Consider the following 23,563-nt stretch of genomic DNA (forward strand, 5'->3'; position numbering starts at 1 on the left):
CTCAGCCTCCTGAGTAGCTGGGATTACAGGCACGTGCCACCACGCCTTGCTAATTTTTGTATTTTTCATACAGACAGGGTCTCACTATGTTGCTCAGGGTAGTCTCGAACTCTGGGACTCAAATGATCCTCCCACTTCAGCCTTCCAAAGTGCTGGGATTACAGACATAAGCCATCATGCCCCGCCTCTGATGCTGTTTCATTCAACCCCCAGGATTTCAGATTCCACCAGCTTATGAAGGGCACCAAGTTTGAGATGCGTGGTCACCCAGAAAGTTGGAGGCTGAGCTGAGACTTGAACCCAGAGACCAGAACCTCCAGAGGTCAAAGTCCTCCTGGGTCCCCCAGAGAAGGGCCCTGAGATGACAGCTCCTTGGTCCTCATGGTAGCATGACCCCCCTCAGTAGACTTTCTCCCACACCCAACCTTGGTTTCCTCATCTATATGATAGGGACGAGACAGATCCTACCTCCCTGGTGGTCATGGTCTCCGCTTATTCGGGTTCATAACCTTAACCCACCACCACCACCAACTCAGTGATCCATTTATGCCTGGCACAGGGCCAACTCTCAGTGCATATCTGCAAAGGAACCAGTGAATGAATGAATGAAGCGGTAAATGAATAAAGGAATAAATGAATGAGGCACTTATCATGTACCAGGCTTTTGTTACAGGTCCCATTTATTCCTCTGAGGCAGGGTCTATTTTATCCTTGTTTACAGATGGGGAAACTGAGGCCCAGGGAGGCGCAAAGTCTTCCCCAAGTGTGTACCCACTCAGGACTTGAGCTCTGAATGTCTCCCACCCAGCTTAGCCCAAGAGCGGGGTTCAGTGGTGCCCACCCCCTAAATCTCCAGAGAAAGGGGGTAGGCCAGTTCAGGGTTGGTAAAGCCGGGTAAGTTTTCTTTACGGGTCCCCCGAAACCCTGAAAGTGAACCCCAGTCCTGCATGAAAGTGAGCTCCCCATAGCTCAAGGTATTCAAGCACAATGCAGCTTTGAGTGCTGAAGCAGGCTGTGTGGCCTTGGATAAGTGACATGCCCTCTCTGAGCCTGAATTTCCCCGCCTGTCAACAGCAGTGACAGCTGTGATCAGGGGATCACAGTGCATGGGGATGGCTGGGTGCATGGGGATGGGGAGGCATTTGGGAGCCCTCCCGGATACCACCACCTGCAGCCAACCAGGTAGCCTGTCCCGGCCTGTCTGTCCCAGTCCAGGGCGGAAAGGGTGCGGGTCCTGCCCGCCCCTAGGTCTGGAGGCGGAGTCGCGGTGACCTGGGAGCCCAATAAATCTGCAGTCCACAATCACGAGCTGCTCCCTAAGCCCCAAGGCGACCTCCAGCTGTCAGCGCTGAGCACAGCACCCAGGGAAAGGGACAGACAGCCGGCTGCATGGCACAGCGGAACCCAGAGTGAGAGGCGAGGTGGCCAGACAGACAGCAGGGGCAGAGACAGAGAGCGGGGATAGGGAGGCCGACACGGACATCGACAACCCATAGATTTTAACCCAGGGAGCCCCGGCCCCTCTCGCCGCTTCCCACCCCAGACGGAGCGGGGACAGGCTGCCGAGCATCCTCCTACCCGTCCGCCCGGTCCTGCCTCCTCGGCTCCTGCCAGCTTCCCCGGCTTGAACACACAGGGCGTCCGAGGACGCGCTGGGCCTCCGCACCCACCCTCATGAAGGACGTGGAGACCGGGGAACGGCCCACCTTCGGAGCCTGGGACTATGGGGTCTTTGCCCTCATGCTCCTGGTGTCCACTGGCATTGGGCTATGGGTCGGGCTGGCTCGGGGCGGGCAGCGCAGCGCTGAGGACTTCTTCACCGGGGGCCGGCGCCTGGCGGCCCTGCCCGTGGGCCTGTCGTTGTCCGCCAGCTTCATGTCGGCGGTGCAGGTGCTGGGCGTGCCGTCGGAGGCCTATCGCTACGGCCTCAAGTTCCTCTGGATGTGCCTGGGCCAGCTTCTGAACTCGGTCCTCACCGCCCTGCTCTTCATGCCCGTCTTCTACCGCCTGGGCCTCACCAGCACCTACGAGGTACCGGACAGAGGCCCAGGGGCAGGACCCGCCCCACTGGCAGTGCTGGGACCCGGTGCGGGGGAGGCGCTGGGGCTTTGAGCCGCTGTGCAGGAGGAAGCGAACGGCACCTCGGTGCTTTAACGGAAGGGGCCCCTAGGCAGACACGTGGGGAGGTTTCTAGGAAGAGGCCCCAGGCGCCCGGAGAGGGGCAGGAGGGAGGAAGAGAGAGCCTGGCGTCCTGCTTCTTTGGTGGAAGCGCGCGAGGGGCGGGTCCCGGCTCCACCAGGTGTGTACTCATGTGTGGACACACACCTGCCTCCCACCTGCCCAGGCGTGGAGACCGACGTGTGCGAGATAGAGGGGACTGCTGAGGGCTCCGGGGTTCGAAACCCGGCTTCACTGCTTTCTTCTATCTTGGGCAAGGGGCGTGCCTCTGTTTGGGTTTCCCAGCTGTCAAATGGGCGAATTACAGGACCTCCCTTCAGGGGAGAGGGTAAAGCGATTAAAATCGTGACCCGGGCGGGGCGCGGTGGCTCACGCCTGTAATCCCGGCACTTTGGGAGGCCGAGGCCGGCGGATCATTTGAGGTCAGGAGTTCGAGACCAGCCTGGCCAACATGGTGAACCTCCGTCTCTACTAAAAATACAAAAATTAGCCGAATGTGGTGGTGGGCACCTGTAATCCCAGCTACTTGAGAGGCTGAGACAGGATAATTGCTTGAACCCGCGAGGTTGCAGTGAGCCGATATCGCTCCACTGCACTCCAGCCTGGGCGACAGAGCTAGACTCTTCTCTCAAAGGAAAAAAAAATTGTGGCAGGGCGCGGTGGCTCACACCTGTAATCCCAGCACTTTGGGAGGCCGAAGTGGGTGGATCACGAGGTCAGGAGTTCAAGACCAGCCTGGCTAACATGGTGAAACCCCGTCTCTACTAAAAATACAAAAATTAGCCGGGCATTGTTGCGGCGCGCCTGTAATCCCAGCTACCCAGGAGGCTGGGGCAGGAGAATTGCTTGAACCTGGGAGGTGGAGGTTGCAGTGAGCCGAGATCGTGCCACTGCACCCCAGCCTGGGCGACAGAGCGAGACTCTGTCTCGAAAAAAAAAAAATCGTGACAGGTGTATCCTAGGCGGTCAACACCATTGGCCCCGGGCGCTGTCTACACTGTGCGCTTGTGGGCCACGTCGGTGTCCGCTGAGCGGTGGCTGTTCCAGGAGCCCGCGCCCGTCAGGCGCAAGTGGGAGGGCGCGTGCACACGTATGGACCAGTCCTCCAGGTCCACGGGGTACGCACAGGCACGGGATGGCACCTGTAAACGGGTGTGTGCGTGCGACGGGGCCCCCACATGCAAGAATCTGGCGAGCGCGGTTGGCTTCCAGAGGGAGGGACCCACCTAGAGAGCAGGCGAGGGACCCCAGAGGCCTCAGCTCCCGGGTAGGGACTGTCCAGGTGACCTCGAGTCCCTCCTTGCAGTATCTGGAGATGCGCTTCAGCCGCGCGGTGCGGCTCTGCGGGACGTTACAGTACATTGTAGCCACGGTGAGTGGCCTCGGCCCCGCCCTCCGCGCAGGGTCCAGCGAGCGCCAGCCTTCACTAGCCCCGCCTCAACCATTCAAGACCCCGCGCAGACCCCCCCCACGCTCCCGTTCTCACTCCGCCCCCACCAGTCCCCTCCCATACCACACCCAGCCTGACCCCGCCTCCACTCTGCGAGACCCGGCCTATCTGCCCCGCCCATATGCTGGGACCACCCTTCTCCCTCCTCACCCCATCCCCAACTAGCCCAGACGCCCTCTCAGTTCACCCGCTCCACACTCTGTCTACAGACGCTGTACACTGGCATCGTGATCTACGCACCAGCCCTCATCCTGAACCAAGGTGTGACTCTGGGAGATCGGGGGAGGGTGTCTGGGAGGAGAAAGGGAGGGAGAGGCGGACCCAAGACGCTGGGAACTAAATTTGCGCCCCGCCCAGGGGCCTAACAGGGGACCTCTTTTTGCATAGTGACCGGGCTGGACATCTGGGCGTCGCTCCTGTCCACCGGAATTATCTGCACCTTCTACACGGCTGTGGTGAGTAGCCCTGGGAACCCACTCCATACGGGAGATCGGGCCCACTGTGTCACTTGTGGGGAGACTCTGGGCTTGCCCTTTTCTCCCGAGGAAGCCTCTGTCCCAGCTGGGACCCAGTGTCCTCATCTTTATAGTGAAAAGTGAGCTGAAAAGCTTATTGATGAGAATCTAGAGGTAGAGTAGCTTCAGGCGTGGCTGGATCCAGGCAATCTGACCTCGTCCTCTGGGTCCCTCTCCCAGGCCCCATCAGCTCCAGGCTTTCACCTCTTCTGGCTTCCCATCCAGCAGGAAGTGAGCTCCTGCTTCATCCTGGGGTTGGCTGAGGTCCCAGGGAGGGTTAACTTTGGCTGGCTCAGGTCTGACCTTGATAGTGATATCATCATTATAGTGATAATAATAGTAATGGTGGCAGGGCGCAATGGCTCACGTCTGTAATCCCAGCACTTTGGGAGGCAGAGGCAGGACGATCACCTGAGGTCAGGAGTTCGAGACCAGCCTGGCCAACATGGTGAAACTCCATGTAGTAGTATTTCTACTAAAAATACAAAAATTAGCTGGGCGCAGTGGCACATGCCTGTAATCCTAGCCTCTCAGAAGGCTGAGACAGGGAAATCCCTTGAACCCGGGAGGCGGAGGTTGCAGTGCCGCAGAGATTGCGCCATTGTGCTCCAGCCTGGGCAACAGAGCGAGACTCCGTCTCAAAAATGTAAAATAATAATAATAGTAATGGCAGCAGTCACTCACTGACACTCGCATATGCCATGTCATGTTCCAAATCTTTTTCACTTATTAACGTGATTAATTCCACTGAGCACAGTGGCTCATACCTGTAATCCCAGCACTTTGAGAGGCCAAGGTGGGAGGATCACTTGAAGCCAGGGGTTCGAGACCAGCTTAGGCAACATAGTGAGACCCCCCCCATCTCTACATAAAAATTTTTAAAAATTAATCGGGCATGTGGTGGTACCTACTGTAGTTCCAGCTACTCCGCAGGCTGAGGCAGGAGGATCCCTTGAGCCTAAGAGTTTCAGGCTGCAGTGAGCTATGATCACACCACTGCACTCCAGCCTGGGCAATAGAGAGAAACCCTTTCTTTAAAAATAAAATAACTGGCCGGGCGCGGTGGCTCAAGCCTGTAATCCCAGCACTTTGGGAGGCCGAGACGGGCAGATCACGAGGTCAGGAGATCGAGACCATCCTGGCTAACACGGTGAAACCTCGTCTCTACTAAAAAATACAAAAATCTAGCCGGGCAAGATGGTGGGCGCCTGTAGTCCCAGCTACTCGGGAGGCTGAGGCAGGAGAATGGTGTAAACCTAGGAGGCGGAGCTTGCAGTGAGCTGAGATCCCGCCACTGCACTCCAGCCCGGGCAACAGAGCAAGACTCCGTCTCAAAAAATAATAATAATAATAAAAATAACTTACTTAATTCTTACAACAACACAGTAAGAAGGTATTATTATTAATCCCACTTTAGAGATGAGGAAACTGAGGCATAGAAGGGCATCAGTCCCAGGCACCACTGAAGGCCAGGTAGGGTTAGCCACGGCCAGGTCCCCCATCTAACCGCCCCTCTCCCTCTCTCTGTCCCATGCTGCAGGGCGGCATGAAGGCTGTGGTCTGGACTGATGTGTTCCAGGTCGTGGTGATGCTAAGTGGTTTCTGGGTTGTCCTGGCCCGCGGTGTCATGCTTGTGGGTGGGACCCACCAGGTGCTTACCCTGGCCCAGAACTACTCCCGGATCAACATGATGGAGTAAGTGAAGATGCAGAGGATACTGCAGCAGGATGGGGCTGGGACCAGCATGGTGGCTCATGCTTGTAATCCCAGCACTTTGGGAGGCCGAGGTGGGCAAATCACTTGAGCTCAGGAGTTCGAGACCAGCCTGGGCAACGTGGTAAAACCCCATCTCTACAAAAATACAAAAATTAGCTGGGTGTGGTGGGCACCTGTGATCCCAGGTAGTCGGGAGGCTGAGGCTGGAGGGTTGCTTGAGCCCAGTAGGCCAAGGCTGCCGCGAGCTGAGATCATACTACCACATTCCAGCCTGGGTGACAGAGCTAGACTCTGTCTCAAAAAAAAAAAAAAAAAAAAAAAAAAAAAGTGGGGGGGCGGCTGGGCGCGGTGGCTCACGCCTGTAATCCCAGCACTTTGGGAGGCCAAGGTGGGGGGATCACCTGAGGTCAGGAGTTTGAGACCAGCATGACCGACATGGAGAAACCCCGTCTCTACTAAAAAATACAAAATTAAGCTGGGCGCGGTGGCTCACATCTGTAATCCCAGCACTTTGGAAGGCCAAGGTGGGCAGATCACGAGGTCAAAAGATCGAGACCATCCTGGCCAACCTGGTGAAACTCCATTTCTACTAAAAATACAAAAATTTGGCCGGGCGCGGTGGCTCAAGCCTGTAATCCCAGCACTTCGGGAGGCCGAGACGGGCGGATCACAAGGTCAGGAGATCGAGACTATCCTGGCTAACACAGTGAAACCCCGTCTCTACTAAAAATACAAAAAAAAACTAGCCGGGCGAGGTGGCGGGTGCCTGTAGTCGCTACTCGGGAGGCTGAGGCAGGAGAATGGCGTAAACCCGGGAGGCGGAGCTTGCAGTGAGCTGAGATCCGGCCACTGCACTCCAGTCCGGGCGACAGAGCGAGACTCCGCCTCAAAAAAAAAAAAAAAAAAAAAATTAGCTGGGCATGCTGGTGGGCGCCTGTAATCCCAGCTACTTGGGAGGCTGAGGAAGGAGAATTGCTTAAACCTGGGAGGTGGAGGTTGCAGTGAGCTGAGATGGCGCCACTGCACTCTAGCCAGCCTGGTAACAGAGAGAGACTCGGTCTCAAAAAAAAAAAAAAAAAAATTAGCAGGGCATGGTGGTGCATGCCTGTAATTCCAGCTGCTTGGGAGGCTGAGGCAGGAGAATCACTTGAACCAGGAGGTGGAGGTTGCGGTGACCTGAGATCACGCCATTGCACTCCAGCCTGGGTGACAAGAGTGAAACTCCATCTTAAAAAAAAAAAAAGAGAGAGAGAATGCAGCTGGGCTCCCTTTGTGCCGTGGGATGGTAGAAATCAGTCAATGCCTCCTGCTCCAGGAGGCCCTCGCTGCTCTCTGCTCCTCCCCTCAGACCAGACTAGGGGCTAAAGCAGCTCTGAACTCTCAGCTGGGCAAAGAAAGAATGGTTTTCGAGTGCATAGATAGATGACTCAGTAAACAAATACATGAATTTTCAATCTGGTAAATGCCTATGCATACGTCAAACCCACTCCATTTATTTTTAATTTAATTAATTAATTTTTTTTTGTTGTTTTGAGATGGAGTCTTGCTCCGTCACCCAGGCTGGAGTGCAATGGCACGATCTCAGCTCACTGCAACCTCCACCTCCTGGGTTGAAGTGATTCTCCTGCCTCAGCCTCCCAAGTAGCTAGGGTTACAGGCACCTGCCATTATACTCAGGTGATCCATCCGCCTTGGCCTCCCAAAGTGCTGGGATTACAGGCATGAGCCACCGCGCCCGGCCAACAAAACCCACTACAGGTATCCCTTATAAGGTCCAGAAGTGCTGTCTGGGGCCCTTGGGAGGGTGAAGTCAGCGTGACATCTCCACATGGCTAACTTGCCCTGTCCCCACCCAGCTTTAACCCTGACCCGAGGAGCCGCTATACATTCTGGACTTTCATCATGGGTGGCACGTTGGTGTGGCTCTCCATGTATGGTGTGAACCAGGCGCAGGTACAGCGCTACGTGGCTTGTCGCACAGAGAAGCAGGCCAAGCTGTGAGTGTTTGAGGGAACAAGGTGGGGGTTTCTGGGACACGCTGTCCCCTCCACCAGCCTGAGGCTGTCCCCTAAGCCTTAGGCCACCTCTTCCCCCAGGGCCCTGCTCATCAACCAGGTGGGCCTGTTCCTGATCGTGTCCAGCGCTGCCTGCTGTGGCATCGTCATGTTTGTGTTCTACATTGACTGCGACCCTCTCCTACTGGGGCGCATCTCTGCCCCAGACCAGGTGAGTCCCACCCAGGCTCCTGGTTGACTCTGCACTCCCTCACTACCTTGGTGGGATTGAGGTCAAAGAGCACTTCTAGCAGAGTGAATGGCCGTGCAAAGGCCAAGAAGCAGGAAAGAGCTCAGAGGAGGCCAGGCGCAGCGGCTCACGCCTGTAATCCCAGCACTTTGGGAGGCCGAGGCAGGTGGATCACCTGAGGTCAGGAGTTTGAGACCAGTCTGGCCAACATGATAAAACCCCATCTCTATTAAAAATATAAAAATTAGCTGGGCATGGTGGCACACACCTGTAGTCCCAGCTACTCAGGAGGCTGAGGCAGAAGAATCGCTTGAACTCAGGAGGCGGGGATTGCAATGAGGGGAGATCGCACCACTACACTCCAGCTTGGGTGACAGAGTGAGACTCTGTCTCAAAAAAAAAAAAAAGTTCAGAGGAGGATCTGTGAGGAGTGGGGAAGGTGAGTCTGGGAGGCAATGGACCACCCTCAGTGGGTGTGAGCAGGAGAGGGCCACATTCAGATCCAGGGTTCCAGAGAGTTCCAAAGATCCCCTGGGAGATGCTCAGGAGGAGATGAAACTATGATGCAGGTTGGGCATGGTGGCTTACACCTGTAATCCTAGCACTTTTGGAGGCCAAGACGGGCAGATCACTTGAGGTTGGGAGTTTGAAACCAACCTGGCCAACATGGTGAAACCCCCTCTCCACTAATACAAACATTAACCAGACCTGGTGACGCACGCCTGTAATCCCAGCTACTTGGGAGTCTGAGGCGGGACAATAGCTTGAACCCAGGAGGTGGAGGTTGCAGTGAGCAGAGATCACACCATCGCACTCCAGCCTGGGTGACAGAGAGAGACTCCATCTCAAAAAACAACAACAACAACAAAAAAAAAGAAAACAAGGTCGGGTGCGGTGGCTCACGCCTGTAATCTCAGCACTTTGGGAGGCTGAGGCAGGGGGATCCCCTGAGGTCAGGAGTTGGAGACCAGCCTGACCAACATGGAAAAACCCTGTCCCTATTGAAAAATACAAAATTAGCAGGGTGTGGTGGTGCATGCCTGTAATCCCGGCTACTCAGAAGGCTGAGGCAGGAGAATCACTTGAACCTGGTAGGCGGAGGTAACGGTGAGCCAAGATGGCGCCATGGCATTCCAGCCTGGGCAACAAGAGAGAAACTCCTTCTCAAACAAAAAACAAAACAAAACAGAAGAAACTCACAAAAACAAAAACTGTGATCCAGCAGGAACGAATCATGTTGGTTATAATAATAAGAATGGCCAGCTCTGGTCTCCCATGTCCCAAGTGTCTACTCTGTGCCTCTTGCTGTTCCCTTCACCAGCAGTTAGTTTCCTATCTAATCTTTCTTCTGAGAAAGGCAGGGCGGTCACGGCTCCCACTTTACAGGTGAGGAAACTGAGGCTCGGGGGGGAAGTAACTGCCTGAGGTCAATGGGCAAGTCGGTGGGGGAGATGCCAGGACCCATGCCTAGGTCACACCCCAAGTAGAGTTTTGACCATGGGGTTCAGAGTTAGCAGAGGGTACCGGGGACCACCCCATCTGCAGTCCTCCCTGGAGATCAGATCCAGGACTGCTGGACTGTGTAACTTCAGGGAGGGACTGTGCCTCTCTGCCTCACAGTCTTCATCAGTAAAACAGGGATGACACAGGTCCCTGCTTCACAGGGATCCCAGGGCTCAGCACACAGTGGGGCTCAGGAACAATTCTCAGGTTCATGCAGTTGATCAACAAACACACATTACAGCCTGAGGAACACAGGAAGACCTCATCTTTAAACATTTTTTTTTTTTTTTTTTTTTTGAGAGTCTGGCTCTGTTGTGCAGGCTGAAGTGCAGTGTCACGATCTCCGCCAACCTCTGCCTCTCGGATTCAGGCGATTTTCCTGCCTCAGTCTCCCAAGTAGCTGGGACTACAGGTGTGAACCACCACACCCAGCTCCACTACACCCAGCTAATTTCTGTGTTTTGGGTAGAGATGAGGTTTCACCATGTTGGCCAGGCTGGTCTTGAACTCTTGAGCTCAAGTGATCCACCCGCCTCAGCCTCCCAAAGTGTTGGGATTATAGGCGTGAGCCACCGTGCCCAGCCAGACCCCTATCTTTACACAAAAACTAAAAAAAAAATTAGCCAGGCATGGTGGCGCACACCTGTGGTCTCAGCTACTCGGTGGCTGAGGCGGGAGGATCGCTTGAGCCCAGAAGTTCTAGGCTGCAGTGAGCCACAATCGTGGTACTGCACTCTAGCCTGGGAGACAGAGCAAGATCTTGTCTCAAAACAAAACAAAAACCACAAACAAAAACTAAATGCATATTAAATGCAGACTGTGAACCCCATCTGTCCTCGGTGCTGGGGACGTGTGGCATCAGGACAGACAGAAGCCCCTGCCCTCGGGGTGCTGCTGTCTGGGAGACTGACCCCCAGTTCTCCCCAGTACATGCCTCTGCTGGTGCTGGACATCTTCGAAGATCTGCCTGGAGTCCCCGGGCTCTTCCTGGCCTGTGCTTATAGTGGCACCCTCAGGTGAGCACCCCCGCTTGTTCATGGAGTGTTATTTCAGCCCCTGGGAGCCTCCTCATCCCGACCTGCCATCCCCCTGGGGCATGGAATGTTCTGGACCTGTCCATCATTCCCAGTTCCTGCTTGATCCCTAGAAGACAGCTCAGGGAGGCGCTGGCAGAGAGCATGCCCTGGGCACAGGGACCCCAACTGCAGGGGTTTACCTTCTTATCACCTGTCATGGCCACACCTGACTCTCCTCTCTTCTTCTTCCTTCTTTCCTTCCTTCCTCCCCCAGACAAATATTTATTGAACATCTACCATGTGTCAAGCACTGTTGTTCTTTTTTTTTTTTTTTTTCCAGATGGAGTCTTGCTCTGTTACCTAGGCTGGAGTGCAGTGGCCCGATCTTGGCTCACTGCAAACTCCGCCTTCTGGGTTCAAGCGATTCTCCTGTCTCAGCCTCCCAAGTAGCTGGGACTACAGGTGCACGCCACCATGGCCGGCTAATTTTTGTATTTTTAGTAGAGACAGGGTTTTGCCATTTTGGCCAGGCTGGTCTCGAACTCCTGACCTCAGGTGATCCGCATCCCTCGGCCTCCCAAAGTGCTGGAATTGCAAGTGTGAGCCACCATGCCCAGCCCAGGTACTGTTGTTCTAAACCCTGGGGCACAGCCATGACCAAGCAGTCCCCTACTCCTGCCCTCCAAGGCCACACACTCAGGTGGTTTACACTCTTCTGGGACTTCTGGTCACATGCTCTCACTGTCCCTTTTGCAAATCTCCCACATGTGACTGCTGTCCCTCTGGAACCAGAACCTGCCTGTCTCCCACCTGCCCTTGGTCACAGGTGTCCTTGCTCCTGTGGGGATGTCTAAGGTCTTCGGGGAGGGGAGGGGTGGATATCTCCTTCACTTTTGCAGGACTGGGTTACCCCCACCTCTGCCCTCAGGCTGGGTGAGGTCTGGCAGGCCAGATGGTGTGGATGATCTCTCCATATGGCCTGAGGACCCCCCACCGCCTTCCTCACACAGCACAGCATCCACCAGCATCAATGCCATGGCCGCAGTCACTGTAGAAGACCTCATTAAACCTCGGCTGCAGAACCTGGCACCCAGGAAACTCGTGATTATCTCCAAGGGGCTCTGTGAGTTTCAGGGAGACCTGGGTGGGAGGCCAGGGCAGTCCCTCCCCATTGACCATGCCACCTCCGTTCACTACAGCACTCATCTACGGATCGGCCTGTCTCACTGTGGCTGCTCTGTCCTCGCTGCTTGGAGGAGGTGTCCTTCAGGTGAGACCCCACCTGCCCCCTGCCCTGGTCTCCCTGAAAGGTGGAGGCATCTTTCCCATTGAACTGAGGCTCAGAGAGGTCACATGTGTCTGTGGCAGAACTCCTTTTTTTTTTTTTTTAGGTGGAGTCTCGCTCTGCTGCCCCGGCTGAAGTGCAGTGGCACCATCTTGGCTCACTGCAAGCTCTGCCTCCTGGGTTTACGCCATTCTCCTGCCTTAGCCTCCCGAGTAGCTGGGACTACAGGCGCCCGCCACCACGCCAGCATTTTTTTGTATTTTTAGTAGAGACGGGGTTTCACTGTGTTAGCCAGGATGATCTCGATCTCCCAAAGTGCTGGGATTACAGGTGTGAGCCACCATGACTGGTCTGGCTAATTTTTTTTTTTTGAGATGGATTTTCATTTTTGTTGCCCAGGCTGGAGTACAATGGCACAATCTCGGCTCACTACAACCTCCACCTCCCGGATTCAAGCAACTCTCCTGCCTCAGCCTCCCTAGTAGCTGGGATTACAGGCATGCACCACCACGCCCGGCTATTTTGTATTTTTAATAGAGATGGGGCTTCTCCATGTTGGTCAGGCTGGTCTTGAGCTCCCTACCTGAGGTGATCTGCCCGCCTCGGCCTCCCGAAGTGCTGGGATTACAAGCGTGAGCCACTGCGCCCAGTCTGGCTTGGCTAATTTTAAAACTTTTTTTTAGAGACAGGGTCTCGCTTCGTGCCTAGGCTGATCTTGAACTCCTGGCCTCAAGCAACGACCCGCCTCACCTTTCCAAGTCGCTGAGATTAAGAACTAGGTTCTATTTGATGCCAGAGGCCATCAGGGGACTTTTTTACAGCTGGCTGGCTTGAGGTGGAGGAATTGGGAAGTGGGGGGTGGCGACCTGGAGGCACAAAGGGTCTCCCTACGGAGGTTGCAATGAGCCGAGATTGTGCCACTGCACTCCAACCTGGGCAGCAAAGTGAGACTCTGTCTAAAAAACAAAAAGAAGAAGAAAGGGCCTCCCTGGCTTGAGGGTGGGACTGCCACCCTCAGGAGAAAATCAGTGTCTTTGCCTCCAACCTAGGGGAGACAGGCAGGAACGGGGGGGTCCTCTTCCCTTTAGGGAAACTGAGACACAGAGGAGTTCTTGAGACCCACAGCGGCGTTCCTGAGGTCTCACTTTCCCAGCGGGTAAACTGAGGCCCGGAGGGGTGGGAGGGCTCCGCCTTCAGCCCCACTTCCACCTACTCTCCCAGGGCTCCTTCACAGTCATGGGAGTCATCAGCGGCCCCCTCCTTGGAGCGTTCATCTTGGGAATGTTCCTGCCAGCCTGCAACACCCCGGTGAGTGGGGGCGGGGGCGAGGGGCGGGGCCGTGGCGGGGCCAGACAGGCCCCTCCCCTTCCCTGACGCCGGCTCTGCCCCCAGGGAGTCCTCTCGGGACTGGGCGCGGGCTTGGCGCTGTCGTTGTGGGTGGCCTTGGGCGCCACACTGTACCCACCCAGCGAGCAGACCATGAGGGTCCTGCCGTCGTCGGCTGCCCGCTGCGTGGCTCTCTCAGTCAACGCCTCTGGCCTGCTGGACATGGCTCTCCTCCCTGCTAACGACTCCAGCAGGGCCCCCAGGTGAGCCGACTTGGGGTGGGAGGGACCCTATCCCGGGATGGTGTGATCTTGAAGGGAAACTTGCTTGCCCTGAACTCTAGGTAAGAAGCCTGATTAGTAAAATACATTCCTGGTGGAGGGAACCGTAGGTGCAAAGGCCCTGAGGCCACAATCAGGCTAGTCCCAGTCCATCTGCACTGAGGTTAGGGTGCAATGGGAGGAGAGATGGGTGGGAGATATGGTGCAGCCAGAGGAAGCTAGTACTTTTTTTGTTTTGTTTTTCTGAGACAGAGTCTCACTCTGTTGTCCAGGCTGGAGTGCAGTGGTGCAGTCTCAGCTCACTGCAGCTTCAAACTCTCAGGCTAAAGCAATCCTCCCAGCTTGAGGGAGGCCCAGAATTTGGTTTGATTCTAATTTTTATTGAGATAAATTAGCCATATAAAAGTGGCATTTAGGCCAGGTGGGTGCAGTGGCTCACACCTGTAATCCCAGCACTTTGGGAGGCCAAGGCAGGTGCATCACCTGAGGTCAGGAGTTCAAGACCAGCTTGATCAACATGGGAAAACCTGTACTAAAAATACAAAACTTAGCCAAGCATGGTGGCAGGCGCCTGTAATCCCAGCTACTCGGAGGCTGAGGCAGGAGAATTGCTTGAACCCAGGAGGTGGAGGTTGCAGTGAGCTGAGATCGCACCACTGCATTCCAGCCTGGGCAACAAAAATGAAACTCCATCTCAAATAAATAAATAAATAAAAGTGGCATTTAGTATATTTGTGCAACCATCACCACTATCTAACTCAAGATCGTTTTCTTTTTTTTTTTCTAATTTTGTATTTTTAGTAGAGATGGGATTTCACCATATTACCCAGGCTGGTCTCAAACTCCTGACCTCAGGTGATCCCCCACCTCAGCCTCCCAAAGTGCTGGGATTACAGGTGTGAGCCACCGTGCCTGGCCCCCAAAACATTTTCTTTTCTTTTCTTTCTTTTTTTTTTTTTTGAGACAGGGTCTTGCTCTGTTGCCCAGGCTGCAGTCCAGTGGCGCGATCATAGCTCACTGCTTCCTCAAACTTCTGGGCTCAAGGAATCTTCCTACCTCAGCCCCCCTAGTTGCTGGGACCACAGGCGCACACCATCATGTCCTACTCGTTTTTATTTTTATTTTTTGTAGAGACAGGATCTGACTATGTTGCCCAGGCTGGTCTGGAATTCCTGGGCTCAAGTGATTTGCCCACCTAACCCTGGCAAAGTGCTGGGATTACAGGTGTGAGCACCCAGCCAACCAAGAACATTTTCTGTTTTGTTTTTTTTTTTTTTTGGTTTTTGGGTGGGTTTTTTTGCTTTTTGGTTTTTTGGAGAGGGTCTCACTCTAACACCCAGGCTGGAGTGCAATGGCACAATCACAGCTCACTGCACCTTTGACCTCCAGACTCCAATGATCCTCCGGCCTCAGCCTTCCAAGTAGCTGGGACTACAGGCATGCACCACCATGCCAGGCTAAATTTTTTGTATTTTTTATAGAGATGAGTTTTTGCCATGTTGCCCAGTCTCAAACTATTGGGCTCAAGTTATCTGCCTGCCTCTGCCTCCCAAAGTGCTGGGATTACAGGTGTGAGGTACTGTGCCCGACCACAAGAACATTTTTTTATCATTCCAGAAAGAAGCCCTGTCCCCATCAGCAGTCACTTCCCACTTCCCCCGTTTCCCCAGCTCCTGGCAAGCACGAATCCACTTTCTGTTTCTATGAATTTGCCTGTTCTGGGCATTTCATGTAAATGGAATCATAAAATACGTGACCTTTTGTGTCTTGGCATAATATACATATATTTTTTGAGACAGTTTCACTTTGTCGCCCAGGCTGGAGTGCAGTGGCGTGATCTCGGCTCACTGCAACCTCCTCCCAGGTTCAAGCAATTCTCCTGTCTTGGCCTCCTGAGTAGCTGGGGTCACAGGTGTATGCCACCACGCTTGGGTAATTTTTGTATTTTTAGTAGAGATGGAGTTTCACCATATTGATCAGGCTGGTCTTGAACTCCTGACCTCAGGAGATCCACACAGCTTGACCTTCCAAAGTGCTGGGATTACAGCAGAGTACAGTGGAGCCACTGCACTCCAGTCTGGGTAAGAGAGTTGAGACTCCACCAAAAACAAACAAACAAGCAAACAAAAAAACCCAAAAACATTTGTGAACAAGTTTTGGTATGGACATATGTTTTAATTTCTCTCAGTATATACCTATGAGTGGAATTGCTGGGTCATATTATAATTCTTTATTTAACTTTTTTTTTTTTTTTTTTTTTTGAGATAGAGTCTTGCTCTGTCACCCAGGCTGGAGTGCAGTGGTGTGATCTTGGCTCACTGCAACCTCCGCCTCCTGGGTTCAAGCGATTCTCCTGCTTCAGCCTCCCAAGTAGCTGGGATTACAGGTGTGCACCACCATGCCTGGCTAATTTTTATATTTTTAGTAGAGAAGTGGTTTCACCATGTTGGTCAGGGTGGTCTCAAACCCCTGACCTCAGATGATCCGCCTGCCTCGGCCTCCCAGAGTGTTAGGATTACAGGCCTGAGCCACCACGCCCGGCCTATGTTTAACTTTTTGAGGAACTACCAGACTGTTTTCCACAGCGGCCACATCATTTTACATTCCCACCAGCAACATATGAGGATTCTAACTTCTCCACGTCCTCGCCAATACTCATTATTCTCCATCCTAGTGGGTGTGAAGTGATACCTCACTGTGGTTTTGATTTGCATTTCCCTGATGAATAACGATGTTGAGCATCTTTTCATGTACTTATTGGCCATTTGTGTATCTTCTTTGGAGAAATGTCTATTCAAACCCTTTGCCCATCCAGCCTGGGTAACATAGAAAGACCCCATTTCTATAAAAATAAAAATGAAAACAGCTGGGCATGGTGGTGCACACTTGTAGTCCCAGCTACTTGGGAGGTTGAGGCAAACGGGATTGCTTGAGCCTGGGAGGCCGAGGCTGTGGTGAGGCATGATCCCACCACTGCACTCCATCCTGGGCAACAGAGCAAGACCCTGTCCCAAATTAAAAAAAACAAAAACAAAAACACCCTTTGCCCATTTTTAAATTGGGTGATTTGTCTTTTTATTGTTGAGTTATAATTTACATATTTTTATATCTTTATATATTCTGGGTACAAGCCCCTGATCAGATGTATAATTTGCATGTGATATTTTCTCCCATTCTGTAGGTTGTCTTCATTCTCTCGATGGAATCCTTTGATGCACAGAAGTTTTTAATTCTTTTTTTGGGGGGTGGGGATGGAGTCTCACTCTGTCACCCAGGCTGGAGTGCAGTGGTGTGATTTCAGCTCACTGCAAACTCCACCTCCCAGGTTCAAGGGATTCTCCCACCTCAGCCTCCTGGGTAGCTGTGACTGCAGGTGCACACCACCATGCCAAGCTAATTTTTGTGTTTTTAGTAGAGATGGGGTTTCACCAAGTTAGCCAGCCTGGTTTCAAACTCCTGACCTCAGCCTGCCTCAGCCTCCCAAAGTGCTAGGATTACAGGCATGAGCCACCATGCCTGGCCAGAAGTTTTTAATTTTTGATGAAGTCCATTTGATTTATTTTTTCTCTGGTGGCATTTGCTTTTGGTGTCATATCTAAGAAACAATTACTGTCACGAAGATTCCCACCTGTATTTTCTTCTGAGAGTTTAATTTGGTTGATTTTGAGGGTGACAGGGAGCCACAGAGAGCGATGGGCAGCAGCAGGTGATCTGAGCTACATTTTAGTAACGCGCCCTCTGACTGTGTGTGGAGGATGTCTAGGGTGGGCATGGGATACCTGGAGGGAAGGAGCGTTGCCTACTGCACAGGTCTGGACAGACAGTAGTGGAGGTCTGTGCTAGGTCATGGCAGTTAAGGGAAGGAAGTAAGGAGTGAGGTGGGAACAGCTTTTAAGCGCAGGCAGGGGATAAAAGAGGAGGTTCAAGTCTATCTGTCCCAACCTGCAGCTCAGGAATGGACACCAGCCGACCCGCCTTAGCTGACAGCTTCTATGCCATTTCCTATCTCTATTATGGTGCCCTGGGCACACTGACCACTGTGCTGTGCGGAGCCCTCATCAGCTGCCTGACAGGTAGGTAAACAGAGCATGTGGCCTTAGAGGTCACCCCATTCATCTCTCTGTGTCAAGGCTCCACCCAGCAGGGAGGGGAGAAAGGACGCTCCCATTGGCCGAACTACCACTGCCTGTTGTACACATTTGCACATAATTATTATTATTATCATCATCATCATCATTTTTGAGATAAAGTCTCACTCTGTCACCCAGGCTGGAGTGCAGTGGTGTGATCTCAGTTCACTGCAACCACCACCTCCCAGATTCAAGCGATTCTCATGTCTCAGCCTCCCAAGTAGCTGGGATTATAAGGGTGTGCCACCATGCCTGGATAATTTTGCATGTTTAGTAGAGATGGAGTTTCATCATGTGTTTCGAACTCATGGGCTCCAGTGATCCACCCACGCTGGCCTTCCAAAGTTCTGGGATTACAGGTGTGAGCCATTGCACCTAGGCTGTACCTATTTTTTTAAAAGGAAAACAAAAGTTTGTGAGGAAAAAAGAAGGGTGTGTGTGTGTATACATAAAAGAAATTATGAATATATATAAAAATTATGAATATATATACATAAAATATGGTGTATATATATACATATATATGTGTGTGTGTGTGTGTGTATATATATATATATATAGTTTCTTTTAAAGAGACTGGGTCGGCTGGGTGCGGTGGCTCATGCCTGTAATCCCAGCACTTTGGGAGGCTGAGGCAGGTGGATCACCTGAGGTCAGGAGTTTGAGACCAGCCCAGACAACATGGTGAAACCTTGTCTCTACCAAAAATACAAAAAAAATTATCTGGGCGTGGTGGCAGGAGCCTGTAATCCCAGCTACTTGGGAGGCTGAAGTAAGGGAATCGCTTGATCCAGGGAGGTGGAGGTTGCAGTGAGCCAAGATCGCGTCACTGCACTCCAGCCTGGGTGAGAGAGTGAGACTCCATGAAAGAAAGAAAGAAAGAAAGAGAGAGAGAGAGAGAGGGAGAAGGGAAGGAAGGAGAAAAGAAAGAAAGAAAAAAAAAAAAGAAAAGAAAGAAAGAAAAGAGACATGTTTCACTCTGTAACCCAGGCTGGAGTGCAGTGGCACGATCATGGCTCACTGCAACCTTGAACTCCTGAGCTGAAACAATCCTCCTACCTCATCCTCCCAAGTAGCTGAGACTACAGGTGTGCGCCAATGTGCCCGGCTCACATTTACACCCTTTAAAGCTATGTCGCTTTCTTGACAACCCTGCACCTCTCAGAGCTTGCCCTATTTTGCAGAGACAGAAACTGAGGCATCGCCTGCAGCTCCTCTCCCCCGTAAGATTAAGTCCTCAGTAGAGGATATGGGATGGGGCGGGTGGCGCTATCCCTGGTGCTGAAATATGTTTTAAAGCTGCCGGTGACTCTGCACTTGTTAGGAAATTCTAAATTCCACGGAAAAGTAGAAGGAGACAAAGAGGGGAAAATCAGTAGTGATAACAGTACCTGCTCACACTTCTTGAGTCTCAGACTTCACATTCATCAGGCCTTTATCGAGTCCTCCTCTGTGCTGGGTGCTATTTTAGGCACTGGGGATGCAGCAGTGAATGGAACCGTGTGCTGAACCTTCCCAGCCATCCATTAACGTCTTTGTTTTGTTTTGTTTTTTGAGATGGAGTTTCACTCTGGTCGCCCAAGCTGGAGTGCAATGGTGCGATGTTGGCTCACTGCAACCTCTGACTCCCAGGTTCAAGCAATTCTCCTACCTCAGTCTCCTGAGTAGCTGGGATTACAGGCACCCACCCCCACGCCTGGCTAATTTTTGTATTTTTAGTAGAAATGGGATTTTGCCATGTTGGCCAGGCTAGTCTCGAACTCCTGACATCAAGTGATCCCCTGCCTCGGCCTTCCAAAGTGCTGGGATTACAGGCGTGAGCCTCCGCGCCCAGCCTCCATTGATGTTTTTGTTTTGTTTTGTTTTGTTTTAGAAACAGGGTCTTACTCGTCACCAAGCTGGAGTGCAGTGGCACAATGACGGCTCACTGCAACCTTGACCTCTTGGGCTCAAGTGATCCTCCTGCCTCAGCCTCCCAAGTAGCTGAGACTAGAGGCACGTGCCACCATGCCTGGCTAATTTTGTAATATTTTGTAGAGATGGGGTCTCACTATGTTGCCTAGGCTGGTCTCCAACTACTGGGCAACTCCAAGCAATCCTATTGCCTTAGACTCCCACAGTGCGATTATAAGCATGAGCCACCATGCCTGGCCTCACTGATGTTTTATTACAGCCTCCCTGAGTAGATGAGGAAACTGAGGCTCAGAGACTTGCCAGGGTCCCTCAGTGGGACTGGAGCCTGTTAGACTTCATAGTCCAGGGATCTTCTTTCTCTTTCCCAGGGCCTGGTCTCCAACCCCCATGACCCCTTCATTAAATACCTGGATTTCTCCATTTCTTCCCACCTCTCAGGCCCCACCAAACGCAGCACCCTGGCCCCGGGATTGTTGTGGTGGGACCTCGCACGGCAGACAGCATCAGTGGCCCCCAAGGAAGAAGTGGCCATCCTGGATGACAACTTGGTCAAGGTCAGTCTTAGGCTGGGTTCCCAGAGCTAGAGGCAGCCAAGTGGCTTTGGGGCATGACCATAGCTCAGGGGAGGGACATGGTACATCAGCACCTTTCTCCATCTCTTGTTATATCCAGTCGAAAGACTCTGTTGGGAGCTGATTCATCCTCAACAGTTTTTTTTATCTCCCTTCACAAGGACTGAACGGAGTTTAATACTATTCCTTTTCGTTTGTTTGTTTGTTTTTTGAGACAGAGTCTCACTCTGTTGCCCAGGCTGGAGTGCAGTGGTGCAGTCTTGACTCATTGCAACCTCCACATCCTGAGTTCAAGCGATTCTCCTACCTCAGCCTCCTGAGTAGCTGGTACTACAAGCGCATGCTACCGTGCCCAGCTAATTTTTGTGTTTTTAGTAGAGACAGGGTTTCACCATGTTGCCTAGGCTGGTCTCGAACTCCTGACCTCAAATGATCCACCCACCTTGGACTCCCAAAGTGCTGGGATGACAGGCATGAGCCACCGAGCCCAGCCTCATCTTCAAGTTTTTATTATCTCCCTACATAAGGACTGAACAAAGTTGAATACTATTCCTTTTTGTCGTTATCTGTTCTTACAGTGACTTCCAATCTTTGGCAGGTGAAACTGGTGTGCCGTTAGGGTATTGATGTAAAGTCTCTTCTTAAAATAAAATTACTTAATTCAAAAGTGAGTCAACTTGGGGGAAAACTCTTACATAAGAAACACAACAGATGGTAGACCGATTTTGGCTAAAACCGCGTGGTTGCTTTGTGAATTCCCAGAGTTTGGAAAAGGCTGTCCCTGGGGGACCTGATCCCATGCCTACCCCTGTTTTGGAATCCCTGTTCCATTCTCTCATTTATTGAGGACCTGCTGTGTACCCAGTCCTGCTCTGGGCTATGGTCTGAGGCCCCCACCCCACCCTCATTTAGCAGGGGCAGGTGAAAACTAAAAAGAGAAACATGTAGGGTCTGTCTCAGCATGTGATAAGCATTCAAAAGATAATACAACCAGATGCTGTCAGACCGGGCACGGTAGCTCACGCCTGTAATCCAAGCACTTTGGGAGGTTGAGGTGGGAAGATTGCTTGAGGCCAGGAGTTCAAGACCAGCCTGTCGTACATGGCTAAACCCCGTCTCTACTAAAAACACAAAAATTAGCCAGGCATGGTGGCGTGTGCCTGTAATCCCAGCTACTTGGGAGGCTGAGGCAGGAGAACTGAGCACTTGAACCCGGGAGGTAGAGGTTGTAGTGAGCTGAGATCGTGCCACTGCATTCCAGCCTGGGTGACAGAGCAAGACTTTGTCAAGGAAGGAAGGAAGGAAGGGAGGGAGGGAGGGAGGGAGGGAGGGAGGAAGGAAGGAAGGAAGGAAGGAAAAAGAAGGAAGGAAAGGAAAGAGCCCGGTGTGGCGCCTCACCCCTGTAATCCCAGCACTTTGGGAGGCTGAGGCAGGTGGATCACCTGAGGTCAGGAGTTTGAGACCAGCCTGGCCAACATGGTGAAACCCCATCTCTACTAAAAATACAGAAAAATTAGCCGGGTATGGTGGTAGGTGCCTGTGATTCCAGCTACTCGGAAGGCTGAGGCAGGAGAATCGATTGAACCCAGAAGGCAGAGGTTGCAGTGAGCAGAGATCGTGCCATTGCACTCCAGCCTGGGCAACAAGAGCGAGACTGTCAGAAAGAAAGAAAGGATAGACAGAGAGAGAGAGAGAGAGAGAGAGAGAGCGAGAGAGAGAGAGAGAGAACGTAAGAGAGCAAGCAAGCAAGCAAAAAAGAAAAATATGTAGGGTCTCAGCATGATAAACATTCAAAGGATAATAAAACCGGATGCTGTGATGGGGAGCAACTTTAGCCAGGAAAGTCAGGGGTGGCCTCTTGGGAGAGATGACATTGATTGACCCTGAGTTAGGAGAAGGAACCAGCCACAAACAGGAACAGCTTTGACTGAGAAGGGGATTGGGAGGGGAGGGGTTTAGCTGAAGGGGTTTAAAACTCCCTCCAGCTGCCCTAGAGAAGCATTTATCTTTTCTTTATTCCTCTTTTCTTTACTCTTCTTTCCTTTCTTTTTTTCTTTCTCTTTTTCTTTTAGTTTTTATTCTTTATTATTTATTTTTCTTTTTTTTTTGTCTTTATTTGTGTTTTTTTTTTTTCTTTTTTTGAGAGAGGGTCTCACTCTATTGCCCAGGCTGGAGTGCAGTGGCATGACCATGGCTCACTGCAGCCCCAACCTCCATAGCCTGAGAAATTCTCCTGTCTTTCAACCTCCTGAGTAGCTGGGATTACGGGCGTGCACCACCAAGTCTGGTTAATTTTTTAATTTTTGGTAGAGATGGGGTTTTGCCATGTTGGCCAGGCCGGTCTTAAACTCCTGGGTTCAAGTGATCTGCCCGCCTCGGCCTCCCAAAATGCTAGGATTACAGGGGTGAGCCACTGTGCCCGGCCAGAAATATTTATTTTTTTGAAGGTGAATGAGCAGAGAAGCAGAGAGAGGAGGGAGGAACTATAGCAGGCATCTGAGAAAGCGTTGATGGCCTGGGCTGTAGGTGACATGTGAGTGGGGAAGAGAAGCACATGGAAATTTTGGAGGCAGAGGGGGGCAGGATTGGCCTGTGCACTGAACAAGGGGATAGTGTGCAATTCTGTGCATGCCCCGTCCCTCCAGGCCCTCAGTGGCCCCATCTGGGAGGTGAGCTGACACGTAACAGGGTGGGGACAGGGTCTCTGATGGGGTCTCTTTACCCCATTTTTCCCCAGGGTCCTGAAGAACTCCCCGCTGGAACCAAGAAACCTCCTGGCTTCCTGCCCACCAATGAGGACCGTCTGTTTTTCCTGGGGCAGAAGGAGCTGGAGGGGGCTGGCTCCTGGACCCCCTGCGGTAGACATGATGGTGGTAGAGACCAGCGGGAGACAAACCTCTGAGGACAGAGCCAGCTGCTGACTGACACCCTGGGATGGAACCTCAGGATGGGTCAATCCCAGACCACGGGCCCACGGCCTCGGGCTGCGATTGGCTAGATTGCCTTGTATGCAAATGAGTTCAGGACTACAAGACCCTACCCCATGGGGGGGCCCTGCCTCCAGGAGGTCATTTTTTAAATCCAGCCCCTTGCTTCAACCGTTTCTAGTATTAGATGCTGCAGCCCCGACGGCTCCCCCAAAATAAGGCTGGGTTTCTCTCTCTCTCTCTCTCTCTCCTTTTTTTTTTTTTTTTTGAGATGGAGTTCCGCTCTGTCACCTAGGCTGGAGTACAGTGGTGTGATCTTGGCTCACTGCAACCTCTGTCTCCCAGGCTCAAGTGATTCTCCTGCCTCAGCCTCTTGAGTAGCTGGGATTACAGGCGCCCACCACCATACCCAGCTAACTTTTTGTATTTTTAGTAGAGATGGGGTTTCACCATATCACCCAGGCTGGTCTCGAACTCCTGACTTCAAGTGATCCACCCACCTTGGC

The 23,563-nt window shown here is 52.4% G+C and overlaps 1 protein-coding gene across 1 annotated transcript; it reads left to right on the forward strand.

Annotated features, from left to right (window-relative positions):
• Positions 1 to 1,328: 1,328 nt before the first annotated feature.
• SLC5A5 (solute carrier family 5 member 5) lies at positions 1,329 to 23,254 on the forward strand. The gene is made up of 15 exons (XM_010361431.2): positions 1,329 to 2,031; positions 3,485 to 3,550; positions 3,838 to 3,889; positions 4,016 to 4,083; positions 5,684 to 5,838; positions 7,716 to 7,856; positions 7,956 to 8,085; positions 10,534 to 10,622; positions 11,633 to 11,745; positions 11,822 to 11,892; positions 13,129 to 13,215; positions 13,300 to 13,496; positions 17,463 to 17,587; positions 19,997 to 20,112; positions 22,868 to 23,254. Exons 1-15 carry the CDS (start codon positions 1,675 to 1,677, stop codon positions 23,030 to 23,032), a joined length of 1,932 nt encoding a protein of 643 aa, XP_010359733.1. The 5' UTR covers positions 1,329 to 1,674; the 3' UTR covers positions 23,033 to 23,254.
• Positions 23,255 to 23,563: the final 309 nt, after the last annotated feature.

The sequence above is a fragment of the Rhinopithecus roxellana genome, chromosome 8, assembly GCF_007565055.1.
Source record: "Rhinopithecus roxellana isolate Shanxi Qingling chromosome 8, ASM756505v1, whole genome shotgun sequence".
Taxonomy (NCBI): domain Eukaryota; kingdom Metazoa; phylum Chordata; class Mammalia; order Primates; family Cercopithecidae; genus Rhinopithecus; species Rhinopithecus roxellana.

What these genes read in the sequence shown, in the direction of transcription:
- SLC5A5 (XM_010361431.2), top strand. Translation starts at nt 1,675, where the DNA reads ATGAAGGACGTGGAGACCGGGGAACGGCCCACCTTCGGAGCCTGGGAC. An exon ending in AGCCCTCATCCTGAACCAAG is followed by an intron (nt 3,890 to 4,015) that starts GTGTGACTCTGG and finishes CTTTTTGCATAG; the next exon opens with TGACCGGGCTGGACATCTGG. An exon ending in TCCCGGATCAACATGATGGA is followed by an intron (nt 5,839 to 7,715) that starts GTAAGTGAAGAT and finishes GTCCCCACCCAG; the next exon opens with CTTTAACCCTGACCCGAGGA.